Raw genomic sequence first — 16,032 nt, 5'->3', positions numbered from 1 at the left:
AATATATACACAACATATACAAAGTGATTTTGAAGGGTGGGAGAGCACTACAATTTAGAGGTGGTAGAGGGGATCAGGAAAGGTCTGGATGGCAAGTGGTGTCTGAATTGTACTTTGTAGGAACCCTTCGTAGAAATTCTGTGATGCATGTGAGGCATGAGAGATACTGGGACAGATAGAGCTAAGTGGTAGGAATATCCTAGGCTAAGGAGCTGCAAGAGTAAATTCCAGAACTGGGAAAGTGTTCATGTAAACTACATACCCTTTGGCCCACTAATATCACTACTAAGCATGTACCAAAGATGTCAGAGACAGAGAGAAAGGACCCATATGTTAGAAAATATTTATAGAAGTACTTTTTTTTTTTGATAGAAAGTATTCAATGTAGTTAAAGAAAGGTAAATGGAAGTTTGGCTAAATAAAGCAGAAGATGAATTGGAGGAGCTAAAGCTGAAAAAACGAGTCAGAGCTACACTTCAGAGGACATGAATGCCAGGCTAAGTATGGACGTCATTTACAAATAAGGAGCAAGGAAATGCTTTAGAAATGGTCAGAATTAGTCAGACAGTGGTAAGAATGAAGGATTGACAGGGGAAGAAGGTCTAGAGACATTAAGTCAAGTTAGCAGTCAGTCAATAAACATTTATCAAGAGCCAGAGAGTCCCTGCCCTTGGGGAGCTGGAAGGAACCATTTTCTTGAATCCCTTCATTTTATAAATGAAAGAAACTGAGGGTGGTTAAATTACTTGCTGAAGGTCAAACTTTTTGATTCTGGTCAACAGAGTCCCCTAGTGGTTGTATAGAGTTTGTTTTCCTGCAGTTTAAAAAGCAGACAGCTTTCCCATAGAAGTGCCATATGGGATGAGCAATTTCAAAAAAGATGGCAATTCTTTTTTAAAAAAAAGGGGGGGGGATACTTGTTCACTCTACTTGAGAGCCTTCCCAAGGATGAGATAAAAAAGGCAGTATGTGCTCTGCTAAAATAAATGATAATAAAATTAGAGTTTTAGAGCTAGAAGGGTCCCTACAGGCCACCTAATCAAATCCTCTCATTTTACTGAGAAGGAAACTGAGGCCCAGAGAGACACATCTAAGTGCCAAGAATAATTTACACCTGGGCACTATTTATAAAGGCAAGTGAATAAGTAGATGTAATATGCAGTAGAGAGCTTACAATGCAGGTGAACATGCTCTCTTCCCAAAGGTTACCCAGTTAGTAAGATGATTAGATTTGGAGTAGGTTCAAATCTTGGCCCTGATACTTACAAGCTATGCGACCATAGGCAAGTCACTTAACCTTAGGACTTTAAGTTTTCCTTCTGTAAAAGAAGGCGTGGATTAAATGACCTCATAGGCCTTTCTTGCCTAACAGGACTTACAGTTTGATGGCATGTCATTCATAGTTTGAGTACATAAATAAATCAATAACATTTATGAAAGCTTTAAGGCTTACAAAACACTTTCCTCATAACAATCTTGTGAGGTGGATAGTACAGGTATTGTTAGCCATTTCAAATACATTTCAAACAAAAACTGAGGCCCTAAGAGGTTAAGTGACTTGTCAAGGGTCACACAGTGACTTGTGCAGAAGCAGTCATTGTAGTATCCTAAGTTATGAGATATCGATCACATAATGTGTAAGTGGCACAGTGGATCGAGCAGCAGGCCTGGAGTCAGGAAGATATGAGTTCAAATCTGGCCTTGGGCACTCACAAGTTGTGTAATACTAAATAAGTAACTTTACCCCTGTTTGCCTCGGTTTTCTCATTTGTAAAATGGAAATAATAATAGCACCTACCTCCCAGAATTGTTGTTTGGATTAAATGAGAAAATTATTGTAAAGTGCTTGGCACGTAGTAAGCACTATGTAAATATTAGCTCTTATTATTATCTGTACCGGACTTGAAGCCAGAATGACTTGTTTTCAAATGGTGATGTAGTGGAAAGAATGCTTGAGATAGAGTCAAACAAACTGGGTTTGAATCCTGGCTCTGCCACATCCCACTGGTATGACTTTGAGCAAATTGATTAATGTCTCTGGCCTTCAGTTTTCTGTAAAATTAAGAGGTTGGACCAGAGTTAACTCTAAGGTTCCTTCCAAATGATCCTACCTACTTGTTACATGAGTAACAATTGACAAATCACTTAATCTTTCTGGGCCTCAGCTTCCTCATTTGTAAAATAAAGGTGTGGAACTCATTGATCTCAAAGGACCCTTTCAGCTTTAAAGCTATTTAGAGATGGATGGATTGTTCAGTCATCTAGACTAACTCCCTCATTTTGCAGCTAAGGATACCAAGGCCCAGAGCTACTAACGGTTGGTGAATTGGCTAGATTTGTAGTCAGAGGACTTCACATCTGAACCAGATACTTACAACCTATTTGACCATAATCAAGTCACAATTTAGGTTCTCTCTTTATAAAAGAAGGTGTTGAACTAAATGATCTCACAGGCCCTTATGTCTCTAAACCTATGATGCCATGATTTGGGGGAATCCTCAGGAAGGATGTGAGAACCTCTGTACTACCTCATGAAGCCACATGGTAGAGAGGTTGAAAGGGCCACCTGTTACACAAAACCCAACTTAAATAAGGGTTTTTTTCAGCTACACCTTCAGGTGTAATAGGAAGTCCTGGTTGTTCAGAATAGTTTGGAGTAGTGAGCTCCAAGGTGGTAAGAATGTGGAAATAATGGAGAGCATGCTGGACTTAAGTCAGGAAAGACATGGATTCAAACTCTGGCTCTCTGACCCTGTCACTTAACCTTAGGCAACCTACAGTGTGGCCTTGGGTAAGTCCCTTAATCTGTATGAGGCATGGTTTCCTTATCTGTAAAATGTGAATGATGCTAGTACCACCTATCTTAGAGGGTTATTGTGAAGAAAGAGGTATGTGAATATGAGCTACTGTTATTGTATTATTATTTGTATTAAAACAATTAATTAATTCTGGGTGAGGGAAGGATTTATATATGTAAGGGGCTGTATTTTCAACTCTGAGGGCTGTGTGCCCTCAGAGAAGTTGTTTAAACTGTGCTCTCAGGGTTTAAAAATAACCTATATTTAAAATGAGGGGCTTAGGAAACAATGCTGGGGGTCAGTCAAGCAACAAGCATTTATTAAACACTACAATAAAAATGGCCAACATTTATATAGTACTACAAAGTGTTTTACATATGTTATCTTATATCATTACTCTGTGCTGAGCACTGGAGAAAAACAAACAGTCCTTGCCCTCAAAGAACCCCCAGCATAACGGGGAAAACAGGCAATAACTAGTTATGTAAACTATATATAGTTATGTAAACAGTTTGTGGTTGTTCGGTCATGTCTGACTCTTCACGACCCCATTCGGGGTTTTCTTGACAAAGATACTGGTGTAGTTTGCCATTTCCTTCTCCAGCTCATTTTACAGATGAGGAACTGAGGCAACAAGGTTAAGTGACTTGCCCAGGGTCACACAGTATGTGTCTAAGGCCAGCTTTTAACTCTGGGAGATGAAATCTTCCTGCTTTCTGGCCTGGTGTGCTATCCACTTCACCACCTAGGGTAGATGGCAGGTAATCTGAAGGGGAAGGTATAGGGTGCAGGAAGGGGAGGAAGGGTGAGACCGGGACAAGAAAGGCCTCCTGCATAAGGCAAGATTTGAGCTGAATCTTAAAGTATTATGTTTAATTGCTTCCAAACTGGAAGCAAAATAACTGTCTAATGAGAGGGGCATGGTTAACTAAATTGTGATACCTTAATATTATTAAAACTAACAAGTGAGAGAAATGCAAAGAAATCTGAAAGACCTTTATGAAATAACTTTTATTTTTTTTATACCAGACTTGTGCTTTTATTGGTATAGGGAAACCCCAAGTGAGATACTTCTACCAATGCAGATCATATATTTTCTTTGCAAATTAAGATTCTTTGAGAATTGTCTGGCCCACTCTGTGGTTAAGTGACTTGCCCAGGGGCATACATCCCTTTGTAAAAAGCAAGAAAAAGCAAAACTGGCCCAACTGTAAGGAGCTTACCTTCTAATGGGGGAGGGGGAAGACTACATGTACATAAATGGTATAGAAAGGATATATTCAAAATAGGCACAAAGTAACCTTCAAGTAAAAGACCCAGCAGCTGGGGTGACTGGGAAAGACCACTAGGAGAAGGTGGTATTTGAGCTGAGTCTTGAAGGAAGCAAATGATTTTAAGAGGCAGAAGTGATGAGAGAAAATATTCCCTTCAGGAAATATTTTACATGATTGTGTACAATGATTTACATGGATAATCTATGTCAGATTGTTTACTGTCTCAGTGAAAGGGGAGAGAAGGGAGGGAAGGATAGAGTTTAAAACTTAAAAAAGTGTCAAAAATTGTTTTTTACATGCAATTCAGGAAAAAATAAAATATTAAAAATGAAAAAAAAAGAAAGTATTCCACTCATAGGGTATGGCCAATGCAAAAGCATGGAGATAGTTGTTGCAGCATTGTATGTGTGTGTGAGCCTGGTGTGTCTAAATCATAGAGTGGGAGGAGAGGAGAAATGTGAACAAAGACTGGAAAGACAGGAAGGAGTCAGGTTGTGAAGAGCCTTAAATGTCAAACAGAGGGGTTGGTATTTCATCCTTGAGGTGATAAGGAGCAATGAGAGTTGTGTGAGCAGAGGTTGAGGCAGTGACACGGGGTCTTTAGGAAGACCGTCTTGGCAGCTGTGTGGAGGATGGATTAGAGAGGAAGAAAGGAGGCAGCAAGACTAAGTATGTGACTCTTAGAGTATTCTAGGCTAGAGGTAATAAGATTCTGAATTAGAGTGACAGCTGTTTGAAAGGAGAAAGGAGGCCTATCTGAGAGACGCTGTAAAGGTAGAAATGACAAAAATTTGGCATCTCATGTAGAAGTGAGAACAAGGGAATCAAGTATAACACCGAGGTGTGAGCCAGGAGAATTAATGGTGGTCATTTTAATGGTTACAATAGGACAATTTGGAAGGGGGAAGTTTTGAGGGGTGGGAAATGAGATCTGGACATTTGAGCTTGAGATGCCTGTAAGGCATCTAGTTCAAGATGTCCAAAAGGCAGTTGATGATGGGAGACTGGAGCTCAGGAGAGAGATTAGGACTGGATATATAGATCTGGAAATATTCTGATAAGTGAATCCATGGGAGATGACCAAGTGAGAAAATATAGAGAGAAGGGAATAGGGCCCAGGCAGAACCTTGGGGGACACCCACAGAAATTGGGAATGCCTTGGATGAAAATTCAGCAAAAGAGACTGAGACTGAGCAGCAGATAGGTTATTGTTTGTCCTTCGTTCTTGAAGAAGACCATGACATCAGGAAGGAGATGTCATGATTTGCAAGTGAATTAAATTTAAGTGAGGGAGGACTGTGCAAAGTTACCAGCCTCACTCTATCCTCTGGAACCATCTGGGTCCAGTGGTAAGATATAGATCAGGATGACTGGAGAAGGCCCCGGATGCAGTGGGAGACCTTGGCCTTTTTAAGATAAGGTCTTTCCCAGGTCTCAGTTTATCTGAAGCAATGTCCATTCAGTGATTAAGGCCAGGTAAAAATGAAGCAAAGAATGGCCTCTTTTTACCTAGTCAATAAAATAAAATAAAATAAAATAAATCTGGGATGGGAAGACCCTGAGGTTTTCTGGCCAAAACAGAAATAATTGTTATCTACACTCACTGTGAGCCATCAAAACTGAAACAATGACCAAGTAAGGCTTGGGCTGGGACCTATTGTTGGTCAGTCAATGAGAACCAAAAGTGATTTGGTCCATAAAAAAGAAATCTAGCCCATAAATCTCAAGATATCTCACTAGGTTTTAGCGATCAAAATTTATATTCCTTTGGGCAGAACACCTGCAGGTAACGGTGTGATTCCCTGTGTGGAAAGAGGAAAAGGAGGGAAAGAAGGAAAGAGCAAGCTATGTTGCCCAACTGGAACTGGCTAATTGGGTCCCCAGTGGGGCAGCTACTACTATTCACAGGTTATTGTTTGTCCTTCATTCTTTTTTTAATGAGGCAATTAGGGTTAAGTGACTTGCCCAGAGTTACACAGCTAGTGAATGTTATGTGTCTGAGGCTCGATTTGAACTCAGGTCCTCCTGACTCCAGGGCTGGTGCTCTATCTACTGCACCATTAGCTGCTCTATCCTTCATTCTTAAAGAGGACCATGACATCAGGAAGGAGATATCATGACTTGCAAGTGAATTGGATTTAAGTGAGGGAGGGCTGTGCAAAGTCACTCAGCAGATAAATAGGAGAACCAAGAAAGAGCAGTGTTATGATAACCCAGAGAGGAGAAGAAGGGAATCAAAGGTATGAAATGTGGCAGAGAGATCAAGAAGGATAAGACCCGAAAAAAGGCCATTAGCTTTGACAATTAAGAAATCACTAGTAACTTTGGAATGAGCAATTTCAGTGAAATGATGAAGTTGGATGCCAGACTGAAGAAGGTTTAGGAGAGAGTGAGAGAAAAGGAGGCAGTTTGGTGGTGCAGTAGATAGTACCAGGCCTGAAATTAGAAGGACTCATCTTCCTGAGTTCATATCTGGCCTCAGACACTTACTTCCTATGTAACTCTGGCCAAGTCACTTAACCCTGTTTGCCTCAGTTTTCTCATCTCCAGAGAAATCTCCATTTTGGAGAACAAAATGGCAACCACTCCAATATTTTTTGCCAAGAAAACCAAGAAAACCCAAAAAGAGTCACAAAGAGTCAGACATGACTGAAAAACGGCTTAACAACAACACTGAAAAAAAGGAAGTAGAGGTACCAAGTATAGATTGTTTTTTTCAAAGAGTTTAGCTGAGAAGGTGAGGAGAAAAATAGGTTGATAGCTAGTGGGAATGGTCAGATCAGATCAAGTGAGGATCTTTTTTTTTTAAAGTATGATGGGATGTGGGAAAGTTTTGTAGGCAAAAGAGAAGGAATCAATAGATAAGGAGCAATTGAAGATTGGGGTGGGGGATAATTATGGGGCAATCTGTTGGGAAGATAGAAGGTGAGATCACGGGTTCAAGTAGAGGGGTTGGCCTTATGGAGAAGGGTCAGCTCTTCATTAGAGACAGTGAGCGAGATGTTGAAATAATGATCAATGAATTCAAAGGGATGTGAGATGAGAAGAGGAAGAGAAGATCAAGCTCTTGGTGAATGGCCTCATTGATTCTGGTGAAGACAAAGTCCTTAGCTGAGAAGGTGGAAGAAGGTAGATATATGGGAGGCTGGAAGAGAGGAGAATGTTTAGGGGTCCCTCATAGCTCTTTCCTGGGCTCTCTTCTCTTCTTCCCCTATACTTTCACTTGGTGATTCATCAGCTTCCATGGGTTTAATTACCATCTTTATGCTGATGATACTCAAATTGACCTTTCATTCCCTAACTTCTCAGCTGACCTTCCACCACACATCTCCAAGTGCCTTTCAAACATCTGGAACCAGTTGTTTAGTAGACATCTGAAACTAAACGTCCAAACAGAACTCAAGGTTTTTCTCCCTAAACCCTCCCCCCTTCCTACCTTCCCTAATACTGTAGAGGGCAACATCATCCTCTCAGTCCCTCAGGCTCACAACCTGGAAGTCATTCTTTATTCCTAACTATCTCTCACCTCCCACAGCAAATCTGTTGCTGAGATCTGTCAATTTTATCTTTACAACATCTCTCAAATATTCCCCTTTCCCTCCTTTGACAATGGCACCATTCTAGTACAGGCCCCCATCGCTTCACTCCTTGATTATTGCAATAGACTGCTGTTGGGTCTGCCTGCCTCAAGTCTCTCCTCACTCCAATTCATCCTCCATTCAGTCACTAAAGTGATTTTCCTAAAATACAGGTCTGATCATGTCACCCCTCAATGAGTAAACTCAAGAGGTTTCATATTGCCTCCAGGAGCAAATATAAAATGCTCTGTTTGGCATTCAAAGCCCTTCATAACCTGGCACCTTCCTACCTTTCCAGTCTTCTAACACCTTACTCCCCAACATGTACTCTTCCATCCAGTAACATTGGTCTCCTGGCTGTTTCCTGAACAAGAAGCTCTATCGCTCAGCTCCAGGCATTCTGTGCCTGAAGTGCTATCCCTCCTCAACTCTACCTACTGAATTCCCTGGCTCCCTTTAAATCCCAAATAAAATCCCACCTTCTACAGGAAGCCTTCTCCAATCCTTCTTAACTGAAGTGTCTGTTAAACTATTTCTTATTTATCCTGTACATAGCTTGCTCTGTATATATTTGTTTCTATGTTGTCTTATCCCATTAGACTGTAAGCTCCTTGAGGTCAGGGACTGTCTTTTACCTCTTTTTATATCTGTACATAACAGGCACTTAATAAATGTTTATTAATTAACTGATTGACCAGCTGCTGTGGTTACTGAAATAGGGAATTAGTTATGGAGAAGTAGAAGGATTTTCTTGCATGAGTGAAGGCCCAGTTGAGGTCAAATATTTGTAGTGGACTCATTCAGCACTGTTATGTGTCTTCTAGCTCCATTCAATAATACATGATTAGGAGTAACAGAGGATAGTAGGAGTAATCCAGAGTCAGGATTTAGCAACCATGATCAGTGATAGGCCAAGGGAACAAGGTACTTAAGAGTAGAAGGTAGTGCATATCTGAACTGGTTCACCAAGGGGTCAAGATTCAGAAGGAATCACCTAACCAAGGGTGATGACCTGGGAAAATCCTGAGGGGCTAGAAGGACTAGAAGTCCCTCGACAAGGATGAAGAATAGAGTTAGAGTTGGTAAGGCACAGGGAAGGATGGAATGATAAAACATTATGGGCAGATAAAGGAATTTCAGAGTTCTTGAAACTGGAAATGGAATACTTATGGGTGATGGCAAGATTGAGGGTAATGACCATCCCTACATATGGGCAGCTAGGTGGCACCATAGTGCATAGAGCACCAGGCCTGGTGACTCATTCCTGAGTTCAAATTCAGCCTCAGACACTTACTAGCTGTATGACCTTGGGCAAGTCACTCAACCCTATTTGCCTTAGTTTCCTCATCTGTAAAATGAGCTGGAGAAGGAAATGGCAAACCACTCTAGTACCTTTGCCAAGAAAACCCCAAATGGGATCGTGAAGAGTTGGACACGACTAAACTGACTGAACAACAATGGAGTGAAAGAGTTGATCATGGAATATGGGTAGATTGAAGAACTGAGCAGTTGGGATATTTGTGGCAGTAGCAACATGTATATTGAAGATTCCCTAGTATGAGAGCAAGAATCAAGGTGAAGAGGGAAAAGTCCTCAAACTTATTGGAAAGAGGAGAGAGAATGTTCTAGGGGTCAGTAGAAAATGGCCACCAAAATCTGGACTGGGTGATTAATTTGAATACTGTGAACTTCAAAAGAGGAGAGACTAATGATTAGTGAAGATGGAGGGTGAGGGGGGGAACCTGAAAGCTGCTCCCTAGGGAGCAAAGAGTATTATGACTTCCCTGCTAGGCCCAGTGAGTTGGGATGTGTTGGAGAAAATACAACTGGCACTGGAAAGGATGACCAGACATGTAGTGTCATCTTGAGGAAGTTTCTCATGCAAAAATACAAAGGAAAAAAATAATAAATAAATGAAACAGAAGTAGAAGAACAGGATCCACACTAATTATGGAAACACAGAAGGAAGAAGGAATAGCTAAAGAATCATGAGACTAAGAGGGCCTGGAAAGGTGCCATGATACATTAGGCACTGAAATTAATTTTGAAGTAAATTTTTATTAAATTTAACTGATTGTACTATTGGTCAATGTTAAGCTTTAAATAAAACATTTAATTAAAAAAGCAGGTGGGAGGTACGCGTATTGATGCTTACTGGCTAAAAAACAGGGCACTTTATCATTTTAATGTTAGTGTACTGGGAGAAGTCCACATCATTTCACCCCATAAAACTGTGCATGGTAATATATAATGTTTTGGTTCAGGGCCACTTAAACTAGGGAGCCATTTCTGTGACCTTAGAGAAATTTGTTGAGTCTGCAGGAGCCGGCAACCACATCAGCAGCTTGGAGGAGGTTGCTGCTGCAGCCAGAATTTACCCATAAAGCAATACTACCTTTGGGTGGCAGCCAAGGCCTATTTGTGAGGCCAGGGTCCAAGGGTAAGCCAGCTGCTCTCCAAAGACTTAGGCAGCTACATCGACTCCTTCAGGCCATGGATGTGTCTGACTGGCTATTGAGTGACCCACCTAATGTTATAGGGTTGTAAATTAAATGATGATCACACAGCCTGAAGAAGTAAAACTGCTTTTTAAAGAACCAGCTGACAGAGCCTATCTTCCAACCTTTTCTCTGGCTGCTACCCTGCTGGTGCTGCTGACACCTCTATCCCTGAGCCCTTCACCCCTTCCTCTTCTTCCTCATCTTCCAGACTTACGGTACAAAGAGGTGGCCCTGACAGCTGGCCCTAAAAAGACCTGAGGCCCTCACATACATATGGTCAGTTATAAATTCTACCCCTCCCAACATACTCAAGCTCCATCAACAGGGCATAGCAATGAAATGGTCCTCTCTACCTCTTCTCTGCCCTTCCTCATTCCAGCCTGATTCCTCTTAACTGCCCATTTGTGATTTCTTCTACCGTTTAACTTTGCCCTTAATATTCAGTTTAACCTGATATTACTTTTTTAAATTAAATTGATTTTTTCAGTGAACAAAAATCTATTTTCTCTCCTTTTCATGTCCCTCCCTTATTGGAAAAAGGAAGAGATAATCCTTGTGTAACAACCCACATAGTTAAACAAAACAAATTTCCACATTGATGATGTCCAAAAATGTGTGTTTCCTACTTCATACTGAGGCCATCACCTTTCCTTCAGAAGGTTTAGTCTGATTTAACATAGGACAATGTGATATGCCAGGCCTCTGCACTTGTCTGAGGACAGACCTAAGTCTGCCCCTTTTGCCCATTACCACCCTTCCTCCTCAATTCGTCATTGCTGTACAATGGAAACAGAACTGAATCAGGATTCAGAGGGTTTGGGTTCAGATCCCAGCTTTGTTGCTTTTACCTTTGTGACTTTGAACAAATATACACCTCTCTGACCTCAGTTTCCTCCTGTGCAAAAGGGGGCCTTCGATGAAAGGGCTTCTGAGGTTCCTTGTAGCTCTAAATCCCATGAATATTCCAAATACAGTTGTACTTAGCCTTCTCAGAGACCTACAATTCACTCCTTACACACCACACCAGGATTCCTTTTAGTCCCATACCATTATACCATTTCTAGCCAGTATTTGACAGTCTCTCCCCTCTGCAACACTTTCTGTCCTCCCTACCTCTCTTTCCCAGATGTGAGGTGGCAAACAGAGAAACTTAACACATATGCCATTTTAGGGAAACAATCTCTGAGCAATGGAGTAATTCAATTGGAGTAAAGTCAATGTAACAAACCTTATTTTTTACTTCATCTACGCAAAGACATAATGTTGAAAAGGAGTTCTAAGATATCAGAGGGTATATTTATTCATTCTTATATTTGTCTACAGAGATTTTTTTCCCCAAAAAATTATATGGAGTCAGAAAGAACTGAGTTCAAATCCTAGCTTAGTTGTGTGATCCTAGGCAAGTCACTTAACCTCTATTTTTCTGAGTTTTTTCATATTTAAAATAGGGATAATAATATCTTCCAGGGTTGTTATGAGGATCAAGTGAGATAATATTTGTAAAGTAATTTGTAAACCTTAAAGTGCTATATAAATGCTAGTCATTATTATTATATTGAGCTGGTCTATGTAGCCTAAAGCTGCTGTACTTTCCCAGCTATCAATTGGTTAGGAGCTGGGAAGAAGACCCTTTGCACAGTGAATGTTAGGAGGGCCACTTTAGGTTTTCTATTTAGCACTATAAACAAGGAAAGCTGTATCTTCATCCACTAGTCAGGCCTTAAGTATCTGAAAATCATTCACAAACGTCAACTCTTAAGGCCTAAATGCCTGGCAAATGCCAGCTGAGAGCCTAGCCCTGCTACTTATTATCTACTCTCTCCCATCTTCCCATGATAAAGGCCACCTTAAGCCCATCTTATCCTTTCCAAAGCTAGCCCCAGATTTCAATTTCAGAGTCTATAAAATGGATGCTGGTCAAGATTTGGGTTGCTCACGTTAAATATGCCAAGTCTGTCAAGAACATGTATATGGTTTCCAGGCAGAGGACCTAGATTTGAATTGTGGTTCTGTTACTTATTAGCGATGTGACCCTAGGCAAGTCCCTTAACCTCTCTGGGCATCAGTTTTCTTATTTGTAAAATGAGAGAGTTTTTCCTAAATGATCTCTAAGGTCCCTCCCAGCTCTAATTCTCTGCCGCTGTGACATTTCTGTGAATTTGCAGGGAGTGAGGAAACAAGATGTATCATGGGCCTTTCTCTGCATCTGTGGGTGAAGATTTTCTGAGATGCCACCAATATATTAATGAAGGTGATGTGGAGTAGTTGGAAGAGTGTTACTTTTAGAGTCCTAATTGTGCAACTTTTTGCAATTTCGTGTGACTCTTCATTTCGCTAGGCCTCAGTTTCTTTCTTTTTAAAATGAAGAGTTTGGATCAGATGATCTCTAAGGTTTCTTCCAGCTCTAAATCTTTGGCTCTTAGATGAAACACAGTCATGGGATCATAGATTGAGAGTCAAAATCAGCCTTAGGAGTCATCAAGTCCAACACCCTCATTTTACAAATGAGGAAACTGAAACAGAGAGGTTGACCAACATGCCCAGGATCACCCAGCAGGCAAGCGATTGAGGTAGAATTTGAATACATCTCCTGACTCCCAAGTCCAGTGCCCTATCTACGAAACCAGCTACCTCTCCAAAGCTGCTCCTTTGATCCTCCCTTATTCCTCTCCCCCCTCCCAATTCAAAGGAGGAAGGGCTGGCTCTGACAACTGGAATGGAAAGGCTATCCTCTACCCCCTGGACAGGCTGCTGGTGGCTTCCCAGTTAACAAGAAGTAAAGCAGCCCTCTCTGAAATTCTCCTACGGAGTACAGATTTTAACCTTTTCCAGTCTCCCAGGTTGTGGGAAATAAAACTTCAAAGAGGGGTAGATCCTTCCATCATGCAGGAACCTTTTCTTGCCAACCCTGACTGAAAAATCATAAGCATTTCACTGAACTCCCTCTGACCAAGGAAGCCCAGTGCTCCACCACTCACCCTCTGAGACCTGAATGACCAGGAGTACAGCGGCAGCCAGGACAGCTGCTCCAGTTGGCCTCATTCCTCTCCCCTCCAGCCTCCTCCGGGGAGCTGCCTTTCAGGAAGCAATAAGTTCCAGGTGTGCCTGAGTCCAGAGGGTGGATGGAGAGATAAGTGAGCCCAGCTCCACCCCCAGAGGCGCTGGTGTATACAGTTCTCATATTTCTTTCCTTGGGGGAGGTTGTGTTGGACCACTGGCGCGCGCGCGCGCGCGCACACACACACACACACACACCCACACACACACACACACACGCACACAAAACTGAGATGCCAGACTGAGTAGATAAATAAAGGTTGGTTCCTTCTGGTTTCCTACTGAGGGACTTGCATAAGGAGCCTAAATGGCATTAAAGGAGGCAGAGGACATGGGTTCACAGCTGGCTCTGGTACTTTCTAACCATGTGACCCTGGGCAAATCACTTTGACCTCCTCTCTGGGAATTACTTCAGTATAACAAGTCTTATTTTTTACTTCACCCACACATAGACATAATTATGAAAATGAGTTCTAAAATATATGAACTGATTTTTTTTCATTCTTACATTTTTCAACAACTTATATGAAACAGATAAACAGTCTTCTTTTAAAAAAAAAAATCCATTTGGCTTGAGTTGGTCCATGAAAAACCACTATATTTTTCTAGCTACCATTTCTTTTGGTGGTCATCTGTAAAATGGGTTCTAAATCAATGATCTCATGATCACAAAAAGACAATGGCTGTCTCAATTTAATTTAACAAACATTGATTAAGTGCCTACTGTATGCATTAAATCATGCTAGACACTAGAGGAGTGTCTAAATAAGACACTCCTCTAGATAAGACTCTCTTCTCACTCTTATGTAGTTTAGTAAGGGGAATAAAAATGCATCCCCAGAGAACTAGAATACATAAGTGTATTAGAAAGTAGCCAAAGTTATGTCACAAAAGAGGGAAGATTGTTACCTGTAGGGGACTGAGGAAGTCTACGTGTGGCTAGTCTTTAGTGATAAAAAGTCATTAATTACTTAAGGATAAAACATATGTATGTAGTAAAGCTTTTCTTTGCTTATTCTTCTCATTTATTGGCAAAGAGAGATGCCATTCTCAAGACAATGGCTAAAAGATGAAATGGTAAAAATAGAGAAAGATCACCTCTGGCTCCACTAACATTTTATTATTTCATTGAAGTCTAATGTTGCCTACTTTTTTCTTTAGTCTAGACATGTGATTTGGTTAGTGTAGGGACCACCTAGAATGAGAACTTCCTCCACCACTACAGATCAGTATCTCCTCTATGACTTGTAGTCTTGTAGAATTTCCTGGGTTAAATATCTTGTCTGCCGTCACAGAGCTGTAACATGTCAGAGATGGGACTTGAAGTCCTATATTCCTGACTTCAAGGCTAGCGCTCTGTTTACTGTGCAACATTGCCTCTGAGGGTTACCTAACACTGAAGTTTTTTTAATTGTTCACCATCCCTTTCACTTCTCTTAAACTCCTATCTGTTTCCATGCAAGTACTTGGAAGATTAAAAAAAAAAATCCTTAGAAAAGCTATTTCAGAGTCAGTAAAGAAGATAGAAACTTGTCATCAAAGGGATATGGAAGGAGAGGATCTAGGTAGAAGAAAGATAGAGTAATGGAAGAGATACTAAGAATCTTTATCTGCCTTCAAGGTGCAATTCTGATACAACCCCCTCCCCCATGAAGCCTTCCCAGATTCCCCCATCTCCCATGGAGTGTGTGCTCCACTTCCTGAAATTACCTTGTATTTGCTCATTTGCTTGTGTATGTTGTAACTCCCACCCCACTCCTAGTAGAATTCAAATTCTTTGAAGTTAGGGATTGTTCCCAATTTTTGTCTTTGTATCCCGAGGAGCTGGACCAGGGCCTTGTTTGTGTGCGTGTGTGTGCGCGTGTGCGTGTATGTTATGTGTGTGTGGATATATATATATGCAACATTGTCAAGTTTAAAGGTCAAGAGATTATGTCTAATTCATATAAATTCTTCTTGTGTCTTTATGAGACAATTGTCATCTCTTTATTGGAGAAATAGTTTTTGTGGAGTTTGTTTCATTAATTTCATCCACAGTTCATTGGGTAGTATAGGGGTCTTTGTTGTTGCATACACAGACACACACACACACAGACACACACACACACACCTGCTCTGTGGTTCTTTCCCTCTTTCCTTATGAATATTCATGGTTCCAGAGGGCACTTTTCTTTATCAGTTGTGTATTAAATCACTTCTGAGGGAACCCTTTAAAGAGAAAGTTAACTTGATATGTAATTATGTATCTCGTAGTGCATATCAAAAACTAGCTAACTTTATATAACCACAAATTGACTTTAACCATATTTTCCTCTAGTTCTTTTCAAGGCCTTTTGGAGATCTTAGATGTCTACTGAAGCAGCTCCTTCTCAAAAGGATTATTTAAAAAATGAGTTAGAAACACATTCATTGCAACCTTTACTTTTCTAAACTAAAGAGGTATTTCTGGTTACAGTAAAATAAAATTTTTTTCTTTTCTGTTTCGTGTTTTGATTGATTATGATTTAATTAAAACTGCTATTTTTATTGTTGTTCAGCCATTTCAGTTGTGTCCATCTCTTCATGACCCCATTTGGGGTTTTCTTGGCAAAGATACTGGAGTGGTTTGATTTTTCTGACCTAGATATTTATTGTAAAGTAAAATAACTTTATAGCACAAGGTTAAATATTTAAGGAATGATTTTCCTTTTAAAGATTTTAAAGAAATTCTTGTCAGAAAAATGATAGACATTAGTTAAACCCAGGGCCACCCAGTACTCTGACCTTGGGGAAAAGCTTTTGGGGCCAACAGGAGATAAATCTTCAGAAAAATCACATTTCCCCA

General features: G+C 40.6%; 1 protein-coding gene across 1 annotated transcript in view; it reads right to left on the bottom strand.

Moving 5' to 3' along the window:
- CCL28 (C-C motif chemokine ligand 28) overlaps positions 1-13,273 on the bottom strand; it is a 28,257-nt gene extending 14,984 nt beyond the window's left edge. Inside the window, exon 1 of the mRNA XM_027863343.1 lies at positions 13,130-13,273. Within this exon, the coding sequence (XP_027719144.1) occupies positions 13,130-13,193 (64 nt within the window). The 5' untranslated portion in view covers positions 13,194-13,273. The remainder of the gene's footprint in view (positions 1-13,129) is intronic.
- Positions 13,274-16,032: the final 2,759 nt, after the last annotated feature.

Source organism: Vombatus ursinus, unplaced genomic scaffold (assembly GCF_900497805.2).
Source record: "Vombatus ursinus unplaced genomic scaffold, bare-nosed wombat genome assembly UNPS02014772.1, whole genome shotgun sequence".
NCBI lineage: Eukaryota > Metazoa > Chordata > Mammalia > Diprotodontia > Vombatidae > Vombatus > Vombatus ursinus.
The sequence above is the reverse complement of the archived record's forward strand: the minus strand, read 5'-3'. Positions and strand labels throughout refer to the sequence as shown.